The 19,609-nt window shown below is 51.8% G+C and overlaps 1 protein-coding gene across 1 annotated transcript in view; it reads left to right on the forward strand.

Moving 5' to 3' along the window:
• LOC146271736 (receptor-type tyrosine-protein phosphatase F-like) overlaps positions 1 to 18,994 on the forward strand; it is a 108,247-nt gene extending 89,253 nt beyond the window's left edge. Inside the window, 15 exon segments of the mRNA XM_084706537.1 lie at positions 1,378 to 1,532; positions 4,764 to 4,876; positions 6,205 to 6,237; positions 7,955 to 8,052; positions 10,380 to 10,503; positions 10,848 to 11,023; positions 12,760 to 12,879; positions 12,992 to 13,146; positions 13,250 to 13,535; positions 14,108 to 14,286; positions 15,655 to 15,781; positions 15,874 to 15,999; positions 16,361 to 16,515; positions 16,661 to 16,796; positions 17,246 to 18,994. Coding sequence (XP_084562663.1) covers positions 1,378 to 1,532; positions 4,764 to 4,876; positions 6,205 to 6,237; positions 7,955 to 8,052; positions 10,380 to 10,503; positions 10,848 to 11,023; positions 12,760 to 12,879; positions 12,992 to 13,146; positions 13,250 to 13,535; positions 14,108 to 14,286; positions 15,655 to 15,781; positions 15,874 to 15,999; positions 16,361 to 16,515; positions 16,661 to 16,796; positions 17,246 to 17,314 — 2,052 coding nt within the window. The 3' untranslated portion in view covers positions 17,315 to 18,994.
• The last annotated feature ends 615 nt before the right edge of the window (positions 18,995 to 19,609 follow it).

Below are 19,609 nucleotides of genomic sequence, written 5' to 3' on the forward strand. Positions count from 1 at the left end.
CTCTGTGATCTTGGTCTGCCTTGGTCTGCCTTCATGACCCTCTTATCTCCTGTTTGGCCTCTCTCTCTGTCACACAGTGGCGTGGAAGCATGCATGTCGTCACGTACGTTACGCACAGACATAGAAATACGTGTAGCACACGTGTGTGTGTGTGCTACACACACACTCTGTGTGTGCTCCCTCTATCTCTCTCTCTCCTCTCTCACACACACACACACACACTCTTTATCTCTCTCTCTCACACACACACACGTACTCATCTCTCTGCCTTTGCCCATTAGTATAGCTAGATAACTGAACTTCATATTGGGGATCTCTCCAAGCTAATTTCAGCTTATCTTTCCAATTAATATCTCCCTGCATGTTTTAGAGCAGAGTGCTGCGTCGTTAATGATCCGGATTACCGCTCCCTCCGCCCTGACACCCCCACTGCATGCTGGGAGTCTAAGGGACCAGAGGGGGCCAGGCCAGCCCTCAGGGGGCCGTGTCTGCCTGTCTGTATGCTCCTCTCACTTTCTCTCACCCTCTCTCTCTCTCTCTCTTCTTCAGATAAAGGAGACATGCTGAGCGCTAATGACACTTCCTGATCCTCCTCCATGCCTCCCTCCTCACCTCCCGTATCTCTCACCTCTCCTCCTTCCAAGCTCTGTCGTTCTTTTAACCTCACTCTGCTTCCTCAGTCTTCTTTCCCTCGCGTTCCATCCCTCCTCATTTAAAGAGGAAAAAGCAGGGAGATGTCTCATTTAAAACTGGGGGGAATAACTCCCTCCTCCCTCCGTCACGGTATGAACACTAATGAAGAGGAGATGAGGCCTTTCCTCTGCCCCCATTTATCTCAGCTACCAAGAGACGCACACTCTCACTCTCTTTTTTTTTTCTTTCTTCTTCTCTTTTGGGGGGGGGGGGGGGGTACGGCTCTCCGTCTAGCGCTGTCCCCGACTCTGTAGTTCCTCAAGCCTGTCTGGTAACTGCAGTTACAGTTAAACGTCACAGGTGGGAGGGAGGGAGGCTTGATTTGTGAACGTGAGATGTGTTCTTCGGTGTGCCTCGCGTGCCTTTCTCTCCCAGTCACTGCCGTGAGCATCAGACCAAGACCCAATTCATGTGCGAGTGAGTGTGTGTGAAGCGCCTGTGCCGTGTGATTTGAAAGTAATTGCGCTGTGCTTCTGATGTGCCTTGGAAAACTAACTTCTGAGGGGTGCCCTGCTAGCTTCAATGCAATAGGTGACATAGCCGTATTTGTAAAGGATCATTCACCCATGCCAGTGTTGACAATTGACGCTGCACTCCTCTGGGTCAACAGTTACCGTGGTGTATTCTGTGTCCCGCTTCCCCCTGCTCACCTCTCTCTCTCCCCCCCCCCCCCCCCGCCTTCAGAGGACCTTCTCAGCCAGCCCCTACTCGGACCCCATCCAGGTGACCCCCGGGGTGGCCCGCAGCGTGGAGCAGCCCGAGATGCTGTGGGTGATGGGGCCGGTGCTGGCCGTGGTGCTCATCATCATCATCGTCATCGCCATCCTGCTCTTCAAGAGGTGAGGCCCTTAGCGCGAGGCCGGGGGAGGACGCTGACGCAACCGGAGGAAACCCTCGGGGGGGGGGGGGGTGGGGGGGGCGGAGCCTACGCAGCCCCGTCCCGCTCTCAACCTCGCAGGTGCAGCCACGGCCTTTCAACTGAAAGACCCTGCGTTTAGCACTTTGATTAGTGTCGTCCCTTTGATATCGGAGGACTCTGGAAAGAGAACAGTTCTTGTCACTTCCAGGTTTGGTTCTTTTCCATGTCGTGGCGGGAGAATGTGAGGGAGGCTTATTAAAAGACTCGTCTCTCCTCTAAGAGCAGGGCTGGCAGCCTGTCACGCCGCAGAGACGAGGACGACAGAATTCTGACTCCCGTTGCTCTTTAACCTGACATTGCGAATTAAAAGGAAGAGCGAAAGGTAGCCTGAAATAGAGAGGGCTCATGTGTGTGAGTCTTGGCCCGCTCCCTCCCCCAGAACACACACACAGGGACACACACGGATGACTTCATCCTTGCCACACTGCGGTAGGGACCATTCTCTTAGGCCTGTCATCTCCAGTCTTCTTTCTGTGTGTGTGTGTGTGTTTAGTGTGTGTGTGTAGGGTAGTGTATGAGCGGTGTGTCTGCTGCAGCCTGGCTAATAATAGGCCTTCAGACAGGCCCCCCTTTGAGGAGTAAGCACTATGTACCCCAGAAGTGTCTCCACACCGGCAGATTGGCAGGAGAGGGAGACCGGGGGGGGTGGGAGGTCTTCTCCCTGGAACTGTGTGTTTGCCAGAGACAAGTCGGAACTCTTGCCGAGTTGTTATCGCACCTGCACACAGTCACTAAACCAAGCTCTGTCTGGGCTGCTCGCACGCATGCTGCCATGGCTCGCAGGTCGAACTGGTGCTTAGTAACCCAAGCTCCCAGTCTCCTCTGCACCAATGCTTTGGAATAGTTAAGCCCCCTCGAGAACAGTGCAGAGTGACTAGTACACGCACACAGGGACACACACACACACACACACACACACTGGTGTATGTAACCGTAGCCCCATGTTAGTGTCAGGACTGTGTGCTGTGACTCACTCCTGGATCTCTCCCTCTCTCTCTCCGCTGTCTGAATGCAGCAAACAAGAAAGGTGGGTACTGTCAGCGCTGTGTCATGGCCGCTTCATTTGTCGTTGTCAAGCTGGTGGTTGCGTTTGTTTGTCTGTTCTTGGGCTGCAGTGTCTGCGTAGCACCCCCTCCATCTTCAGACGTGAAAGACGCGTTCAGACGCCTGCCTCCAAGCCTCATGTGCCGCGCAGAGTAATCACCTCACTGCTAAACACCGACGCTAGCAGACACTGCAGGCCTTCAGGGTCATTGATTAGAACCTTCCCCCACCCCACCCCCCCAGTTTGTGTTGTTGTCAAAGTGCATGTTTCACGTCGTCTGGTGTCAGTGTGTCTCTGTAGATGCGGTGTCTGAAGCTGTGCATTGATATGCCGGGTTTCATTCGGGGAGTGTCAGGGTGCAGCTCCGAGGCTGCTCCAATCAGACGCCAGTCTCCTCCTGTCTGCCGGCTCACCTGGAGCTGAATGGCCCATTGTGAAGCAAAGGCCAGATGGGGGAGACGGCCCAATAGAAATGTTCCTGTCCTCCCAACCTGACATTTTCCATTTTGAAAAACCTTTCGGTATTTTACTCCCGTTTCCTCCTTGCCGAGTCTCCACAAAGGGCTCTGTTCATTAAGCAGACTCTTATCACACAGGCGCACAGACACACAGACACATACTTCACACACACCTTCACCTCTATTTCTCTATTTCCAAATGAATACCCCTATTGAGCTTCTATGTTTAAGTTAGCCTGGTGGTAGAGCGTAGAGGTAGAGGTTTGTTTGGACAAAGGAGGGAAAGGGATATGGGGGGGGGGGGGGGGGGAGGGGAGGGGAGGGGAGGGGGGGGGGGGGGGGGAGGGGAGGGGAGGGGAGGGGAGGGGAGGGGAGGGAGGGAGGGAGGGAGGGAGGGAGGGAGGGAGGGAGGGAGGGAGGGAGGGAGGGAGGGAGGGAGGGAGGGAGGGGCCCACAGGCCTGGCCCGGCTCCTAGCATGAAGCAGGGTTCCCGCTCCGCGCTGCACCACAGCCGCAGAGGGAGAGATGGCTGGTGGAGATGAGACGTCAGCATAAGCGTAAACCCTGGCAGCATTAGATAACAGGTGTGCGGAGGCCTCGGCGTCGGCTGGACTGTGTGGATGCACGCAGCCTGGCTGGGGGGGGGCTGCCCCCTCACCACAGTGGGGAGGACAGGGAGGACAGGCAGCCTGAACCAGGGCCGGGAACTTGCAAATGGAGCGCGATGAGATGTGAAATTTCCACCGGGTGCCCTGATGCTTCCTGCAGCCCATCTCCATTCTGCTGTCTGGGGGTTGTGTGTGCGTGTCTAGCTGAAGTGTATGTCTGTGTGTGTGTCTGTGTCTGTGTGCGTGTGTGTGTGTCTTTCAGACTGGGTCTGCTGACAGGAGTTGGCTGTCTATACATTAGCATGCTGTCGAGCTGTGCTGTGAATTTTCCTTTAAGTGGATGGAGAGAATTGGGCTGGGCTAGGACTAGCTGGGCCTGGGCAGGAGCTAGGGCTGGGCTGACGTGGGCTGAGCTGTGGTTGTGCTGGGTTAGGCTGTGCTGTCTTGTCTTGGGCTAAACCTGAGCTGGGCGGGGCTGAGGCTGGGGCGGGGCTAGGCTAGGCATCACAGGTGCCGGACGACCAGTATAATTATACAATGTTGTGCCACCCAGCTGATGGGCTAATTACAGCATCCGCCTGTTTCCCTCTCAATCTGGCAACCCAGTAAACAGTGCACACAGACACACACACACACACACAGCTGTCATCTATCCAGCAACTAAACTGTCCCCACCCCAGGGGAAATGAGGCTGTTCCTATCGAACCATCAAACAGCAGTTGCCGACTTGAGGATCGCAAACTTAAACTCTTCTCCCTAATGACTGGGCCTTTCAGCACACAGTCATCGACCTGAGCTCCTACCCTTCAATACCGTCACTCCTCTGAGTTGGTTTCATATCACACAGCCTTTCACACTGATATTGTGTCCTGTCCAAAACTCCAGAATTTGGCCATTTGAAGCCCAGTATCACCATCATCAGCCACCTGTACTGCCTGAGAGCCTTTCCACACAACACTGTTGACTGTCTCTGTACGCTTCCTGATTTGAAGTGATTGTGATGGTAATGAACCCTTCCTGTGTGCCCGGTGCTCCCGCAGGAAGCGGGCGTCCCCTCTCCCCAAGGATGAGCACTCAGGAGGGGTGAAGGACTCCCTGCTGGCCAGCTCCTCTGACCCTGTGGAGATGAGGAGGCTCAACTACCAGACCCCAGGTGATCCACTCCAGACACTCTGCCCTCTCCCTGTCTATTAGCTTCTCCTAAAGCTCTCTCTCTCTCTCTTTTTTTTTCTCACTGATCTCTTTTATTTCTTCTTCTCTGACAATACCGTCAGAAGCCTCGACCGTAAAACACACGGGAGGGTTGCTTTCTCTCGACTTTGAGCCTTCTAACAAATCCCGTTCAGCACACCTTCCTGCCCGGGCTGCAATCCCAGTCAACTTCAAACCCTGTCCGTCGACAACAGAGCAGTGCGACTACGCACCCCCAGCGCTATGCAGTGACACTTAGCTCAGCCAAGTGAATGCAGACTCCCTGGATGTGCTCTTTGAATAGCGTGTCACGTTTGTCTCTCTCTCTTCAGGGGAGCGAGAGGGTTGTCGTAGGGCTCGGCTCTCTCGGGTTCCTTCCTTCCTCGCCCTCCTCCCCTCTTTTCAGTGCTCCTCCCACTCCTGCCTCCCTTCTCTTTTCTCTTCCTCCCCTCTCTTCCTTTCATTCCCTGGCGCCCTGGTAATGAGTCCTGGGCCGCCTCTGATGTCAAGGTGAGGCGAGGAGACGGATACAATGGGGATGAGAGAAAATGTCAGCTCCCTTCTGTCTGTTCTCTCCCTCCCTCTCCCTCTCTATCTCTCCCCCTTTCCCCCATTCTCTCTATCTTGCCGTCGCTCTGTCTCTCTCTCTCTCTCTCTCTCTCTCTGTTTGTACGTCCTTGCTGTGCTCTGAGGTTATTAGAGACCGCGCTCCCCCCTGCTCAGGCTAACACACTGAGCCTCCCTGAACCCTGCCCAGGAACAACGCAGTGCTGCCCCAGAAGAGCGTGTTCTCCTCTCCCCCTCTCCCCCTCTCCTCCTCTCCGACACCCACGTCTTCTCTCTGTCTCCTTCCCTTTCTGGCATCGTATTTTCCTTTAAGCAACCTGCTAGCTTGTTTTTCCTTCTCTCTCTCTCCCCCCATTCTCTCTCCTCCAGTCAATACTTCCTGCAGCCCAGACATATCACCAGCTGTTCAAAGCAAGGGCAGGTTTATTCATACTGCCTGACACACACGGTGCTGCATTGTACTGCAGATCCACCCACGACTGTCCACTGTGATATTCTCTAATAGAGTTTGGTGAATGCCGAGTTCTGCTCCTCTCCTCTCTGTCAGCTGGCTGACTTCAGTCCCAGAAGCTTGTTTGTTAGGATTCTAGACTCTTAGCAGTCCTTGCACCTGCTCCCCAGGCCTACCTGCCTACCCTCCTACCTACCCACCTACCTACGGGCCTACCCAGTCTCCTCCATTGATAGCTCTCTCTTTCCTCCCCCCTCATCTTCTCTCCACAGGTCCCAGCTCTCCCCGCTGCCCCAACACTCCAAGTTAGTCTGCTCTCCTACTGTGTATTGTCACATATACAGTCTCTTTCGCACTCCCTCCTCTCTCTTTCGTTTTTTTTTTTTCCTTTCTCTTATTACCCCTCACCCTTTCTCCCATTTTCCCGCCGCAGTCACGACGGACATCTCTGCCCCCGAGCGCCTAGCCTCCGCGTCTGTGCGTGTTGAAAGATGTAACATTGTTGTGTTCTCAGGCCCAGGATATCCATGCAGGCAGCACTTAAGGAAGGGACTTAATGGGTAGTTGAGCTGCGGTTACATTTTAATTAGCGGTGCTATCTTATCTGTCTCTCTCCCCGCCTTCCGCCCAAATGTCATATTGGTCATAAAAGATCTGGCTGAACACATGATCTCACAAGCACACACACACACGCACACCAACCTCACACAGGCACACACTCTTACGTAACCTCACACCAACACACACTGTTTTACATGCGCAAATAAACACACACACACACACACCCTGAAGCTAATGGCGCCAGTCTCTAAGCATCCTAATATTAGATTAGCTTAATTGGTCAGGTCTTGTCCTGTGGAATGGTCCCAGTTAGCAGCCCTTCACTGTCACTGTTGCTGCTCTAATGAGCTTGTAGTGGGGCTGGGTCCCAGTGTGTGGGAGCCACTATCCTCACAGACAAACCAGCCTTTAGCCACTGTAATGTTATATGCACAATGGTAACAGTAATAGTAATCCTGTGTGTTTTTGCCATACTGGTACATTGTTTTGCCCGTTAAGTTTTTCTTACAATTCTCCGTGGCCTTCTGCGACACACACACCGGCTATATGAAGTTTCTCCAAATCCACTTAAGCCCAGAGCCAGGCCAAGTTCAGAGTCACCAGGGAAAATTTGTGTCGGTAGATTAGCCATAAATCATCCAATAACTCGGTGATGAGAATTCTAGAACCATGTGGAGAGAGGCGAATTTGGCCGGATTAAATCCTGCCCAGCCCTTCAGGCTGGGACAAAAAGATGCTCTATTGTGTCAGGAAGTTTCAAAGAGAAGATGTTTGAGTGGTGAGCAGTTGGGGGGTTTCAGAGAAGTGACAGTGTGACTGATGTGTGCAGACTGGGGCCTGGCTCCCAGCCAGCCGCTGGACCCAGGACCCACACCCGCTCCAGCCACGCCACCGTTGCTCTGAGGCTCAGGGAGATGTCTGCTTCCTGCTTCCAGGAGCATGTTTACTCACACAAGCGCATCGCCACAGCCCCGCCCACCTCCGTCACCTCCCACGCAAGCTCAGCATGATGACCTTGCCAACCCATGTCCAATATCTCTCTGTCCCTCTCTCTCTCCCTCTCTCTGTCTCTCTGTCCCTCTCTCTGTGTCTCTCTCCCTCTCTCTGTCTCCCTCTCTCTCCGTCTCCCTCTCTCTCTGTCTCCCTCTCTCTCCGTCTCTCTCTCTCTCTCTGTATTTGCTGTTTCTCTCTCCATCCCTTTCTCGAGTTCTCCCTTTCACTCTCGCTTCACTTGTCCCTTCATGCATTGTCAAGCACAATGCCTCAGCCCTCACTTGTGGTCCTGCCACCTCACGGTGTCTCTGGCAGCCTCACTCATCTCTGTGGTCAAGTGTGTGTGTGTGTGTGTTTGTGTGCAGACCGTTCTCTGCGTGTTTTGAGTGTGGCCACACAGTGATGTCTGACAGTCGTCTCCCTGTTTCTATTCCCTCTCTCCTTCTCCTCCTGTGCTCCCCTCCTCAGGAATGAGAGAGCATCCTCCCATCTCTGTCAATGACCTGGCCGACCACATCGAGCGCCTCAAGGCCAACGACGGGCTCCGTTTCTCCCAGGAGTACGAGGTGAGATGGGCGCATCTGCCAAGGAATAGTTCCAAATAAGTAACATGAGTGAAGTAACACTGCATCAATGGGAATACAGTTACATTACATAAATGAAGTCATACTAAATTAAGTGTACTAATGCTACTATGAAATGTAACTACATTTAGTGACGTTATACCACACGTAGGAAGTCAAACTAAACGGATACATAACATGGGTGCCATTCGTGTTCTTTGAACACCAAAACCTCATTTTATGGTATTCATGTCAGCTAAACCATCCGTTCAGCTGTGTCACAAACCCTAAGCCTGGCTAGTTGTTCTATTATGATAGAAAAACCAGAATCATCTCCCAGAGGCAGTGAGCAATCAGGTAGCAGGTCACAAGAATCTGCCAGCGTCATAGTTATCCTGCTTTCCTGTAGAATGTTATTTAGCACCGGTCTCTCCTACGTAACTGGGTGAGGGATTATCCCTCGTCAGTGTACTCCCCCCCCCCCCCCCTCTCCCAAAAAAGAGAACATTTGCATTTAAAGTGGCACATTTTGTAGAGAGGATTGCCGAAAGCCAGAGCAGAGGTTAGTGGTCTGTAGGCCTGGGGATGACACAGGAAGAGGCACATCCTTGATTACAGAGAGAATTATGTTGACTTTAATTTTTCCTATCTTTTTCTTTTTTTACTCCTGTTCTTACTGTTTGCTCCCTCCTTCCTGGTCGTCTGTTGCCCTGACGTTGAAACTAAGCCAGCCGTTTGGTTAGGAAGACCGAGAAAAAAAACATGCTTTTTATACTTACTGAGGTGTCAATGCCCCACTACCTCACTTAGCCTATTTCAGTCAAGGAAAACATGCCACATGACAACGTAGCGGTAGCCTGTGACTGTTCCTCTTCTCACACACACGAAACACAATCTCTTTCACACACACACACACAGTCTTCAACACGTAGCCGTCTGAAAAGGGGAGCCCCCCCCCCCCTCAGTGGGCCAGATGGCCGCCCGTCCCTGTTGCCAGGGGAGACAGCGTGACACAGCTCAGTCGGTTTGTCCCAGTCACGTTCGCCGGCTGCTCCTGCGGTGCCTCTTCCTCCTGAGGACAGAGCCCAGCCCGGCACGGCCTGGGCGCCCACCTCATGCCCCACGCAGCAGCACTGTCGAGCTCTCGGGTCGCTCGCAGGGTTTTGTCAGGCTGGAGGTGTGCGGTGCTCAGACAGTCCTTTCCAAGAGGACGTGATGACACGTGGTGTTTAGCCTCTGTGGCAGTGTCATTATCCTCCCACGCGTCGGAGAGGAAGTCACCCCGCTTCTTCTCTCCTGCCCCTCGAACGTGTTTGCCAGACGTTGCCAGTGGAACACTCCCTGCTGTCTTCTCCAAGCTCCGCAGTCAGTGGGACAAGTTTTCACTGCAAATCAAATGTTCTTTAGCAAAGTGGCCGGCTGCTGGCACGTAAATTGGCTTTTTTGAAGCTCATCGGCGATTGGACGACTTCTAAAAGAGTCCCACTATTGGGCAATTTGTAACTCCACGGGACGTTGTTTACTAGGAAGGGCTATTCATTTCTCTGGAACGTTCTCCACGTGATTCTGCCCTTTTCTCATCAGAACTGTTTTTGTTCAATTGGCTCAATCCTTTTTTACTGAGTTTAATGTATTTCATACCACAATTTCAAATAATTTGAAGCTTGAATTTGATTAAAAAAGACCCACTTCAGAGAGGTTCCAGATTAATGGAACATTCCAGAAGGTGTAGCTCCGGCCCCAGATAGCTTTGGGAGGTGAAAGGTTGTGGGAGCTGATGGACATGGTGTCAGTCTGAGCCGGCCAGTTCGATGGAGGAAAACAAGAGACTCTACGGCCTTAGTGAGCTGGGGAGGGATGGTCACTTACACCTGAGGTAAATACAGACCTGAGCGGTCCTGGTCTCAGCCAAGGAGCCGGGCCACCTTAGAATGAGCGCGGAGAGAGAAACAGTTATCTGAACGTGGAAAGGCTCTTGTGAGAGGGAGTGAAGAATGAAATGGAAAAGGAAATCCAGTGAGAGTAAGGTAGATCCAGGAACTGGGGCTGGAGTGAGAGAGCGAGTGAGATAAAGGACATGGTTTATATGTGATAGCTTGGATGGTGGGACCAGGTAATTCAATACGCTCAGCCACAGGGGAGGTGATGAAGAGTGCTGTTAGCCTGTAGGCTTCTTTCAAGTCTTTATTTAACCCCGGTGTCAAAATACAAACACTTATCAATGTGTCTGTCTGCATTTTCCTCTGTAATACCCAGGGGGCTTCATCTCTTTCTCCCTCCCCTCCTGTGTCTTTCTCTAATGTTTCCTCTTTCATCCCCCTCTCATATAGTCCATCGATCCTGGCCAGCAGTTCACCTGGGAGAATTCCAACATGGAGGTCAACAAGCCAAAGAATCGCTACGCCAACGTCATCGCCTACGACCACTCCAGGGTGGTGCTCACCTCTGTTGATGGTGAGTGTCCTCTCGGCACTCCTCTTGACCTCTCCCACACTCTATTCACTCGGATTGATTTTGCCGCTCGGTCAGTTGGACCGACAGCTGAAAGGGAAACGTAGCTCTAGTGAATACTCCATAGTTTTTTTTCCTGAAGAACATGTAAACCTCAGCTTTTTTTTTTTTTATTAGTACTACAAACTGAATTGACCCATGTACCACACGTCCGACACGCTTTCCGAGTCACGTCGGCCAGATGTTGCGCATGAAACCCGCCGACGGCCTCGTTTGTGTTTGCGATCGGCGAGTGTTTCGGTCGTTGCCGCGGTGACTAAAGCCTGTGTCCCCGTGCTCCTCTCCAGCCGTCCCCGGGAGCGACTACATCAACGCCAACTACATCGACGGCTACAGGAAGCAGAACGCCTACATCGCCACGCAGGGCCCCCTGGCTGAGACGCTCAGCGACTTCTGGAGGATGGTGTGGGAGCAGCGCGCCAACACCATTGTCATGATGACCCGGCTGGAGGAGAAGTCCAGGGTAAAGGCCCCCCGTCTTTACGATGGGAGCGACCAACTGTCTAGGTCGTACTCTTTTTAAATGCTAGCGGGAAGAGCTAGCTTCAGGTTGCCGTGCCACTGTAGATATCCTGTTTGCTTGCTGTCGTCCCAGGCTTCCCTTTGAGTCACACCCCTGTCCCAGGCCCAAGGTCAGGGTAGGGCCACTGTCCCCCTTGTCCACCTAGCGTGCGTCACCCAGCCCACACACACACACACACAGGCCACAAGAACAAAGGCAGCCCTGTGTCTTCGACAGGCTTCAGTCTCCTCCACTGATAAGCAGCTGAAAGGTCAGATAGGAAATAGAGGACCTGTAAATGAGACTGTGAGTCACCACGCCACAGACAGATAAAGATAGGACAGGTATATCTGTCTCCATCACATGCAAAGGTGATATGTGACAGAGGGCCTGTCTGATGGGTTTCTCAGCACAGGCAGGTGATAATGATGTTTGCTCTGCTGCGCGTGTCGCTGCAGGTCTAGCTGTTTGATGGAATGTGTGGTCCAGACTAGCACACAGACACAAGGTATCACTTACAACCAGGACAAATCTGAACAGCTGGAAGCAGATGACGTCATTCACTTGTTTGTTTATTACTTGTGTCTGGGGAGAAACTGCATTGGGGCCGTGAAGGGAAACTGTGTGGTTTGGCTGATGTGTGGTTTGATTTCTCACTTAGAGTAGCCAACTTACTGTGAGCTACCAAGGTACAATGGTGCATCAAAGGTCTACTCCCAAGTTGTATAGTAACAGTGTTTAAAAGACCACCTACTTCTCCCATGTCTCTTAACCTCCCGCCTCCTTCCTCTCTCATATACAGTACCAGTCAATTGAATGGGAAAATGTGTCCAAGTTTTGACTGGTATTGTATCCCAAATCAATAAGTGTGTCCCAGCCTTGAAACAACTGGCATTTACAGACATTCTCCACTTCCTCTGACCTTAAGCTGTTCCGGGAACCAAGGGCTCAACAGTTGAACTCCTAGTTATGGTATTTCTGGGCAACGACTATCCTGGATATAACCCGGCTACCATAGAGCCCTAATAAGGATCTCTGTGTGTAGGTAGGCTGCAAGAGGCCAGTTGGTGTGTGTGTGTGCACACGTGTGTCCTGGGAGAGGAGGAGGGGGGGGGGGGGGGGGGGTTGGCCCTGTGTTTAGCCTACAGCTCCAATGGTGGCGTGCCATCAGGCCTCATCTAGCCAGGCAGGTTGTTCCTTAGGAGAGATGTGTCCAGGTGGCCAGCCCTTCTGTCACCGGAGCCTCCATGCACACACACACACACACATTAGACAAACACTAGGCCCCACAATGCAGAGCTGAATTTTCACCAATGCTGCAGAAGCAAGTATAAACAAAAGGCGAGTGATCCGCCAGACCATTTTGCTAACTGAAGGTAATCACAGCTCTGGAAATAAAGCGGCACTCTGACTGTTGTTGATGTTTAGCTGTTACACTAGGCGGGTTCCAAGCGGTCTAAAACCATGTGGTTTTGTCAGATAATGCTGGGTTTTGTAGTCCTCTCCCTCTCCCCAGGCTGCGTGTGGTTAACGCTCTGGCAGTGGCTGAACTGGCCCTCCTCTGACGTCTCCTCAGTCGCTCTCATGAGCTGTGTGACCACACGCACTCTGCTCCCCTCAACCCTGACCCCGGGCTTTAGCTGCCATGTTTTGTGGTCTCTGACCTCTGCCCCCTGCCCTCTGCCCTCTGCGTGCAGGTGAAGTGTGACCAGTACTGGCCCGTCAGAGGGACGGAGACCTACGGCATGATCCAGGTCACCATGCTGGACTCTGTGGAGCTGGCCACGTACAGCGTGCGCACCTTCGCCCTGTACAAGGTAAGCACACGTTCATCCAGCCCTCAGACACGTACCCATGCCTAGTTCTTTCGAATTTCCTAAACAAAATGAACCGTGCCCACCCGATGAAACTCTCTTCCCCCCCCCCCAGAACGGCTCCAGCGAGAAGAGAGAGGTGAGGCAGTTCCAGTTCATGGCCTGGCCCGACCACGGGGTGCCCGAGTACCCCACCCCCATCCTGGCCTTCCTGCGCCGGGTCAAGGCCTGCAACCCCGCAGACGCCGGGCCCATGGTGGTGCACTGCAGGTAGGGAAGGACACGCCCCCGGGGGGAACCTGTTCTCCATGCGCATCCACGATGTGTGGAGACCTTCATCCATATTCCTGTGTGTGTGTGTGTGTGTCCCCAGTGCGGGCGTGGGCCGGACCGGCTGCCTCATCGTGATCGAGGCCATGCTGGAGCGCATGAAGCACGAGAAGTCGGTGGACCTCTACGGCCACGTGACGTGCATGCGCGCCCAGAGGAACTACATGGTGCAGACGGAGGACCAGTACATCTTCATCCACGAGGCCCTGCTGGAGGCGGCCACCTGCGGCAACACGGAGGTGCCGGCGCGCAACCTGTACGCCCACATCCAGAAGCTCACCCAGCCGCCGCCGGGAGAGACCGTCACCTCCATGGAGCTGGAGTTCAAGGTGAGGCCCTACACACTCACACACGAGGCCACGGCCTTGCTGTTAAGCCTGGGTGCCAACACACCACACACACACACACACACGGACATACAAGCCTATGCCAGGGGATCCTCTCCGCACACACTCCTGTGCCGTCCATCTGTGAGTGGTCCGCTGCCAGCACAGACTCAGTCACGCCTCCCCTCCCCTGGCACAGACCCATGCTCTCTGTACCCCTTTAGCCAATCAGCGTGGAGCTCCCCACCCAGCTCCTCTACTCTACCTGCCAGGGTCCATTCTGTCTCGGAGAAGCTCACCAATGCTCTGGTGACCACATGTGATGTCCTGTCTCCACTAGAACTTCTTATTTACTCTGACAGCTAAAGAGAGACTTGACAGAGAGAGAACGACTGGGGACTGCAGACATACTGGTGTCCCCTACGGCTGAGCTCAGAGTTTGTCTGCTGGGGGGGTCAAAGGTCACTAATGCTGTCTCTCTTCCTCTCTCCCATCCCACCCCTCCCTTACAAACACACACACAATTTGACCCCTTCCCCGCAAACTCAACCCTTCCTCTCCGCTCTCCCTCACAGAGATTGGCAAACTCGAAAGCCCACACGTCTCGCTTCATCAGCGCCAACCTGCCCTGCAACAAGTTCAAGAACCGTCTGGTCAACATCATGCCCTTCGAGTCGACCCGCGTGTGCCTGCAGCCTATCAGAGGAGTCGAGGGCTCTGATTACATCAACGCCTCCTGCATCGACGGCTACAGGTACGCACCAGCTCCTGTCTCCTGGGGGGACGGGGGTGTGTGTGTGTGTGTGTGTGTGTGTGTGTGTGTGTTCATATGAGTGTTTGCTAAGGTAAGTGGGTGTGTGTCTTCATATGAACATTCGCTCTGTTTGGTGAATCAACAGGCCTGAAATGAAGGTAAAGATGGAAGGAATGTGTGTAGAAACAGAGGAGAGGGGGGGGGGGGGTCCTCTGGCATGGCGTGTGTAGACGGCAGGGATTCAATGAGCGTAAAATGTCGGTCCATAAGGTACGGAGGGATGACGCTCCTCATACTCCTCACCCCTCCTCCTCCCCCTCCTCATACTCCTCCTCCCTCCTCCTCCACAGTGAGAGCTGCTCCTTTGAGGCCTCCGCTGTTGCTGTGTAAATAGCGTGATTGTGGATGCTCGCCCATACGACGGGTTGCCTAAACAGAGTGTACTGTAAACACATTTCTCTCGGTCGCTCCCTTTCTCTCCCTCTCCGCCCCTCGTCGTGTGTTCCCTCTGAGTGTCTGGGCCCATCGCAGGGACCTGCAGTGTGCTCCTGCTGCTTTGATAGTAATACAATGCTGTGTGGGCTGTAGCGCATATACTAGAAGCAGGTAGCACAGTGTTGGACGAACGCACAGACGAGGGCATACGGTGGGTTTCCTGGGCTTGCGGCTCCCTTCTTCACGCCTTAGTGGAGAGAAAGAAAAAGACATGTTCTATTATGTCTGTATCTGCTCTGATGACCAGAAGGAATGACAAGTGGTTCTTCTCATCTCTCCCTCGCCTCTTCCATCTTCTCTCGCGTTGGCACCTTGCTCTCCCCCCCCCCCCCTCTCAACTCCTCTCAGCTCCCTTTCCCCTCTCGTTAATTCTGCTCCTCACGCGCTCCTTCCTCCTCTCATCTCCTCTCCCCTGTTCTGGCGTTTTCTTTATTTGTGTCAGTCGGGCCTTGAGCACTCTCTAATCTCCTGGTTCCACATTATTGCCTCGCCTGCAGCACCTTCATTAGTTCTTCACCCGCGGCTCAGTACGTGTGTGTGTGTGTGTGTGATAATGCGTGTGCCTGCGTGCGTGTGCAGTATGCGTGCACATGCATGCATGTTGGTGTACGTATGTCCTTTCATACGTGGAGCATGGGTTCACCCTTGTGTGGTCAGTGCAATGCCGCCCCCTACAGGCACCGGGTGAAACTCTCCCCCCCGCCCACCCCCTTCCCAGTTACCCATCTCCTACAAATGCAATGCAGTTTGCCGAGACAGGCACACAACAGAGGTTCACCTGATTGTAGGAGCAGTGTTGTAACAGGGCTTGCTGCGATATGTTCAGCGTGTGTAGGAGCAGTGTTGTAACAGGGCTTGTCATGTTGTGTTCAGACAGCAGAAGGCCTACCTGGCCACCCAGGGCCCCCTGGCTGAGACCACAGAGGACTTCTGGAGGATGCTGTGGGAACACAACTCTACTATCGTAGTCATGCTGACCAAACTGAGAGAGATGGGACGGGTAAGAGAACACACACTGTCACTCAACACACACACACACTTCACACATTCATATTCCTAGTTGTAACCTCCTGTGTGTGTTCCTCCCTGCAGGAGAAGTGTCACCAGTACTGGCCTGCTGAGCGCTCAGCCCGGTACCAGTACTTTGTGGTGGACCCCATGGCTGAGTATAACATGCCCCAGTACATCCTACGAGAGTTCAAAGTCACAGACGCCAGGGTGAGTGTGTGTGGTGTGTGTGTGTATAGAGGTTTTTCCTGTAAGTGAGCAGTCAGTGGTTTTTCTGTGAAATGTTGAGTTGGAAACTCCCCAGGGCTAGTCCTGGATCTTCCTGTGACGCTCTGCTCTCTGTCCTCCTGTCCTCCAGTCTTCAGTCATCAGAGGGTTCACTGCACTTGGCAGCACTCTGATCCACACACTTACACACGCACACACATGCACACAAACAAATACATTCATAGCCGAGAGTCATTTAGAATGAAAACTTATGGTCGGGGTGTAATGCTACTTGTAAATATACTCAATGCCGGTAGTAGTGTATCGTGACGACTCTAACCTACTGTCATATTTATGCCCTCAGGATGGTCAATCCCGGACAATTCGCCAATTCCAGTTTACTGATTGGCCGGAGCAAGGAGTGCCAAAAACAGGAGAGGGCTTCATTGACTTCATTGGTCAAGTGCACAAAACCAAGGAGCAGTTTGGACAGGACGGACCAATCACTGTACACTGCAGGTAAAAAGGATGTTATGGCATAACTGGTTGCGCCTTTTAGATTTACAGCCTAAAATATTTGTTTGTGTCTCATCTATTCAATGAAGCGTTTCTGTATAGTACATGTACTGTATGTGTAAGATGTGTGTGTGCTCCTTCTCCTCAGTGCCGGTGTGGGCAGGACAGGCGTGTTCATCACGCTGAGCATCGTGCTGGAGAGGATGAGGTACGAGGGCGTGGTCGACTTGTTCCAGACCGTCAAGACGTTGCGCACCCAGCGACCTGCCATGGTGCAGACAGAGGTAAGGGGCACGCAGCAGTACTGCTATGGTGCAGACAGAGGTGAGGGGCATGGCAGCAGTACTGCTATGGTGCAGACAGAGGTGAGGGGCATGGTAGCAGCACTGCTATGGTGCAGACAGAGGTGAGGGGCATGGTAGCAGCACTGCTATGGTGCAGACAGAGGTGAGGGGCATGGCAGCAGCACTGCTATGGTGCAGACAGAGGTGAGGGGCATGGTAGCAGCACTGCTATGGTGCAGACAGAGGTGAGGGGCATGGCAGCAGCACTGCTATGGTGCAGACAGAGGTGAGGGGCATGGCAGCAGCACTGCAGCACGCTTCCACTGCCGGAGGAGTCAGCAGTCACCATTAGCGATGTGAGGGACGTGTGTTTCACTGTGTGGCCCTACCAAGCCCATCAGACGTCCACAGAGGGGGTGACACTGTCTCGTGTGCTTGTGTCTCCTCAGGACCAGTACCAGCTGTGCTACCGGGCAGCACTGGAGTACTTGGGCAGCTTTGACCACTATGCAACGTAACCACGCCCTCCATCACCCATCCACCCTGCTGACCGAGCTTCCCTTCCTGGTCAGATCCATCAGGAGTGTGCCAAGTGTCCCATCTCAGCCACCATCCACCTGTTCCTGTCTGCAGAGACACCAGAGGGGGAGGAGGTTCTACTAATCACAGAGATTCACATCGATGGATTAACAAACCCAGAGATTGCTTTAAAAACGAAACAATGCCAGACTATGACAACTCTTGTATGGAAGAGAGATGACAGTTCTTGTTCTGTATATGCCAACTTGCCCCTAATGTCAAAGGCTACTGGTAGCACTAAGAGAAGATTTTTTTTTTCTATCGTTTTATTATCATTATTATCAAATGAAAATGTTATTATTTAGTGTATTTCTTTGTAATAATCATTTAACATCAGACATTTCTTTTGTCTTACTGGCCTAGCTATGGGCATATTTTTTTCATAATGGTATGACTTTTTATTTTTTATTTTAGGTTATTTTAGCACAAGGGACATGTATTTTTAACATGTTCCTAGATACTAATACTGGAGAATTGCCATTCTCCGAGCTGCTGTCAGTTTTCTATTTGTATCCTAATTTTTGGTTTTATTATCATGTATTTTGGTCTTATTCAGTTCAATGGAATGGGGTTCTCTTTGATATAAAGTGTATCAACGGATGTTTCTTATCAAAACTGTAGTAAAAAAAAAAAAAAGTACAAAATGTCAAAAAAGATTGCCCACTGTAGTTGTACTATATACACACAGTAACTAGCGAAAAGTGAAATTGATTAACGTCAAAGTAAATCATGGTGTACAGAAGTGGAAGAGAGCACATGAGTATACAGTATGGTACTGAGGCCTTTCTACTCCAGCCAGAGGACGAGGGAGCGGACTGCAGACTTTTATACCTGAATCCGTTGGAAACACAACTTTTGAATTTTGATTCCCCCGCCAAGCCCCTCTCCAATCCTGGCTGTCCTCGGCGTGTCAGTCTGCGGGGGTCCCGACACAAAGACTGCACAGACCAGGAGCAACTGACACGACGAAGGGTGGAGTAGCAGCTACGAACACTGGCACACCTGTACAGAATCAACCATTCCTACCAGAGGGACAGAGACACGGCCCTTTGGACACAACCTGCTTTTATTTTATACAGAAATACAATTATAAATATATATATATATATAATTATGATTGATTATATATATGTACAATTATACATAGATATATACTACACAGTTATATTGTTGAACAATTCACTCTTCTCTCGACATACCAACCGAGAGCCCTCTATTCAAGAGTGTCTCTCCATGGAACACCGTTGTATTCCACTGTAACCATAGTGAACTTGACAGCAGCCGGTTATAGCTTGTGTAGGAGGTGGGCCGACAGCACAATCCGACCAGTGGACGACTCCCCTGCGCCAGCCATCACACCACTGAAGCACATCTGTCCCCACAGGCGTCAAAGGGGGGGAATGTCAGGGACACAACATGCTGGCGAAAAAAAACAAACACAAACAAAACGTTCATTTTTACCTTGTGAATGCTTAGTGCTGTAGGGGTTCAACCTGTTGTATACACAGTCTGTTTTCTATTTGTTGATAAAGAACTGGAATTTAAAAAAAAGATGTTGCTGGAAAAAAAAAAAAACTCATCAATGTTAATAAAGTTGAATAATTGGGTTTTTGTACAAATCCCTGTTTGTAATGTTTCTGTCTATAGGGAGAACTATCCAGAGAATCTCAGAGAATATTACACCAGTTGGCAGCCATTCAGAAAATGATGCTTCAAGTTGTTTATTCATCTGGAAGGAATATTGACACATCTCTGTTCTAAATGTCAGCCGCTCCTACCTCCAGCAGAGTGGTCAGGTGGTGAGGAAGTTATTGTCCATCTTGCCTCTGTGAGTGTGGTAAGAACAGTTCTCAGGGTGCTGGTAATTAGACACTGCTCCAGTCTCAGCAGAGAGCAGGGCTTCTGTCAACTCCTCCCTTATTACCTCCTGTCTCCAGTAGCCCAAGTTCCCTCTGCCAAGCAACCGGCCTCGTCCTCAGAGCCAGCATTAAAAAGAGAGGCTTTGTCTGTTTAAGTAAAGACCGATGTTGAAGTATAAGTCAGCAATAGCCCATTTGTTTGAGAAAATATGGTGAGAACAGCCTGCCCAGAATTCTGATTCAGCTTTATCCAAAGGATACAATTGTAGATTCCAAGTAAAAGCATACAAATGTAATGTTTACAATAACATAATATTTTAGCCACGTTCTCTAGACTTTCCATTCCCATTGATGTAAATATAGAACTGTACAATC

Source organism: Hypomesus nipponensis, chromosome 10 (assembly GCF_054491055.1).
Source record: "Hypomesus nipponensis isolate SF chromosome 10, ASM5449105v1, whole genome shotgun sequence".
Taxonomy (NCBI): Eukaryota; Metazoa; Chordata; class Actinopteri; order Osmeriformes; family Osmeridae; genus Hypomesus; species Hypomesus nipponensis.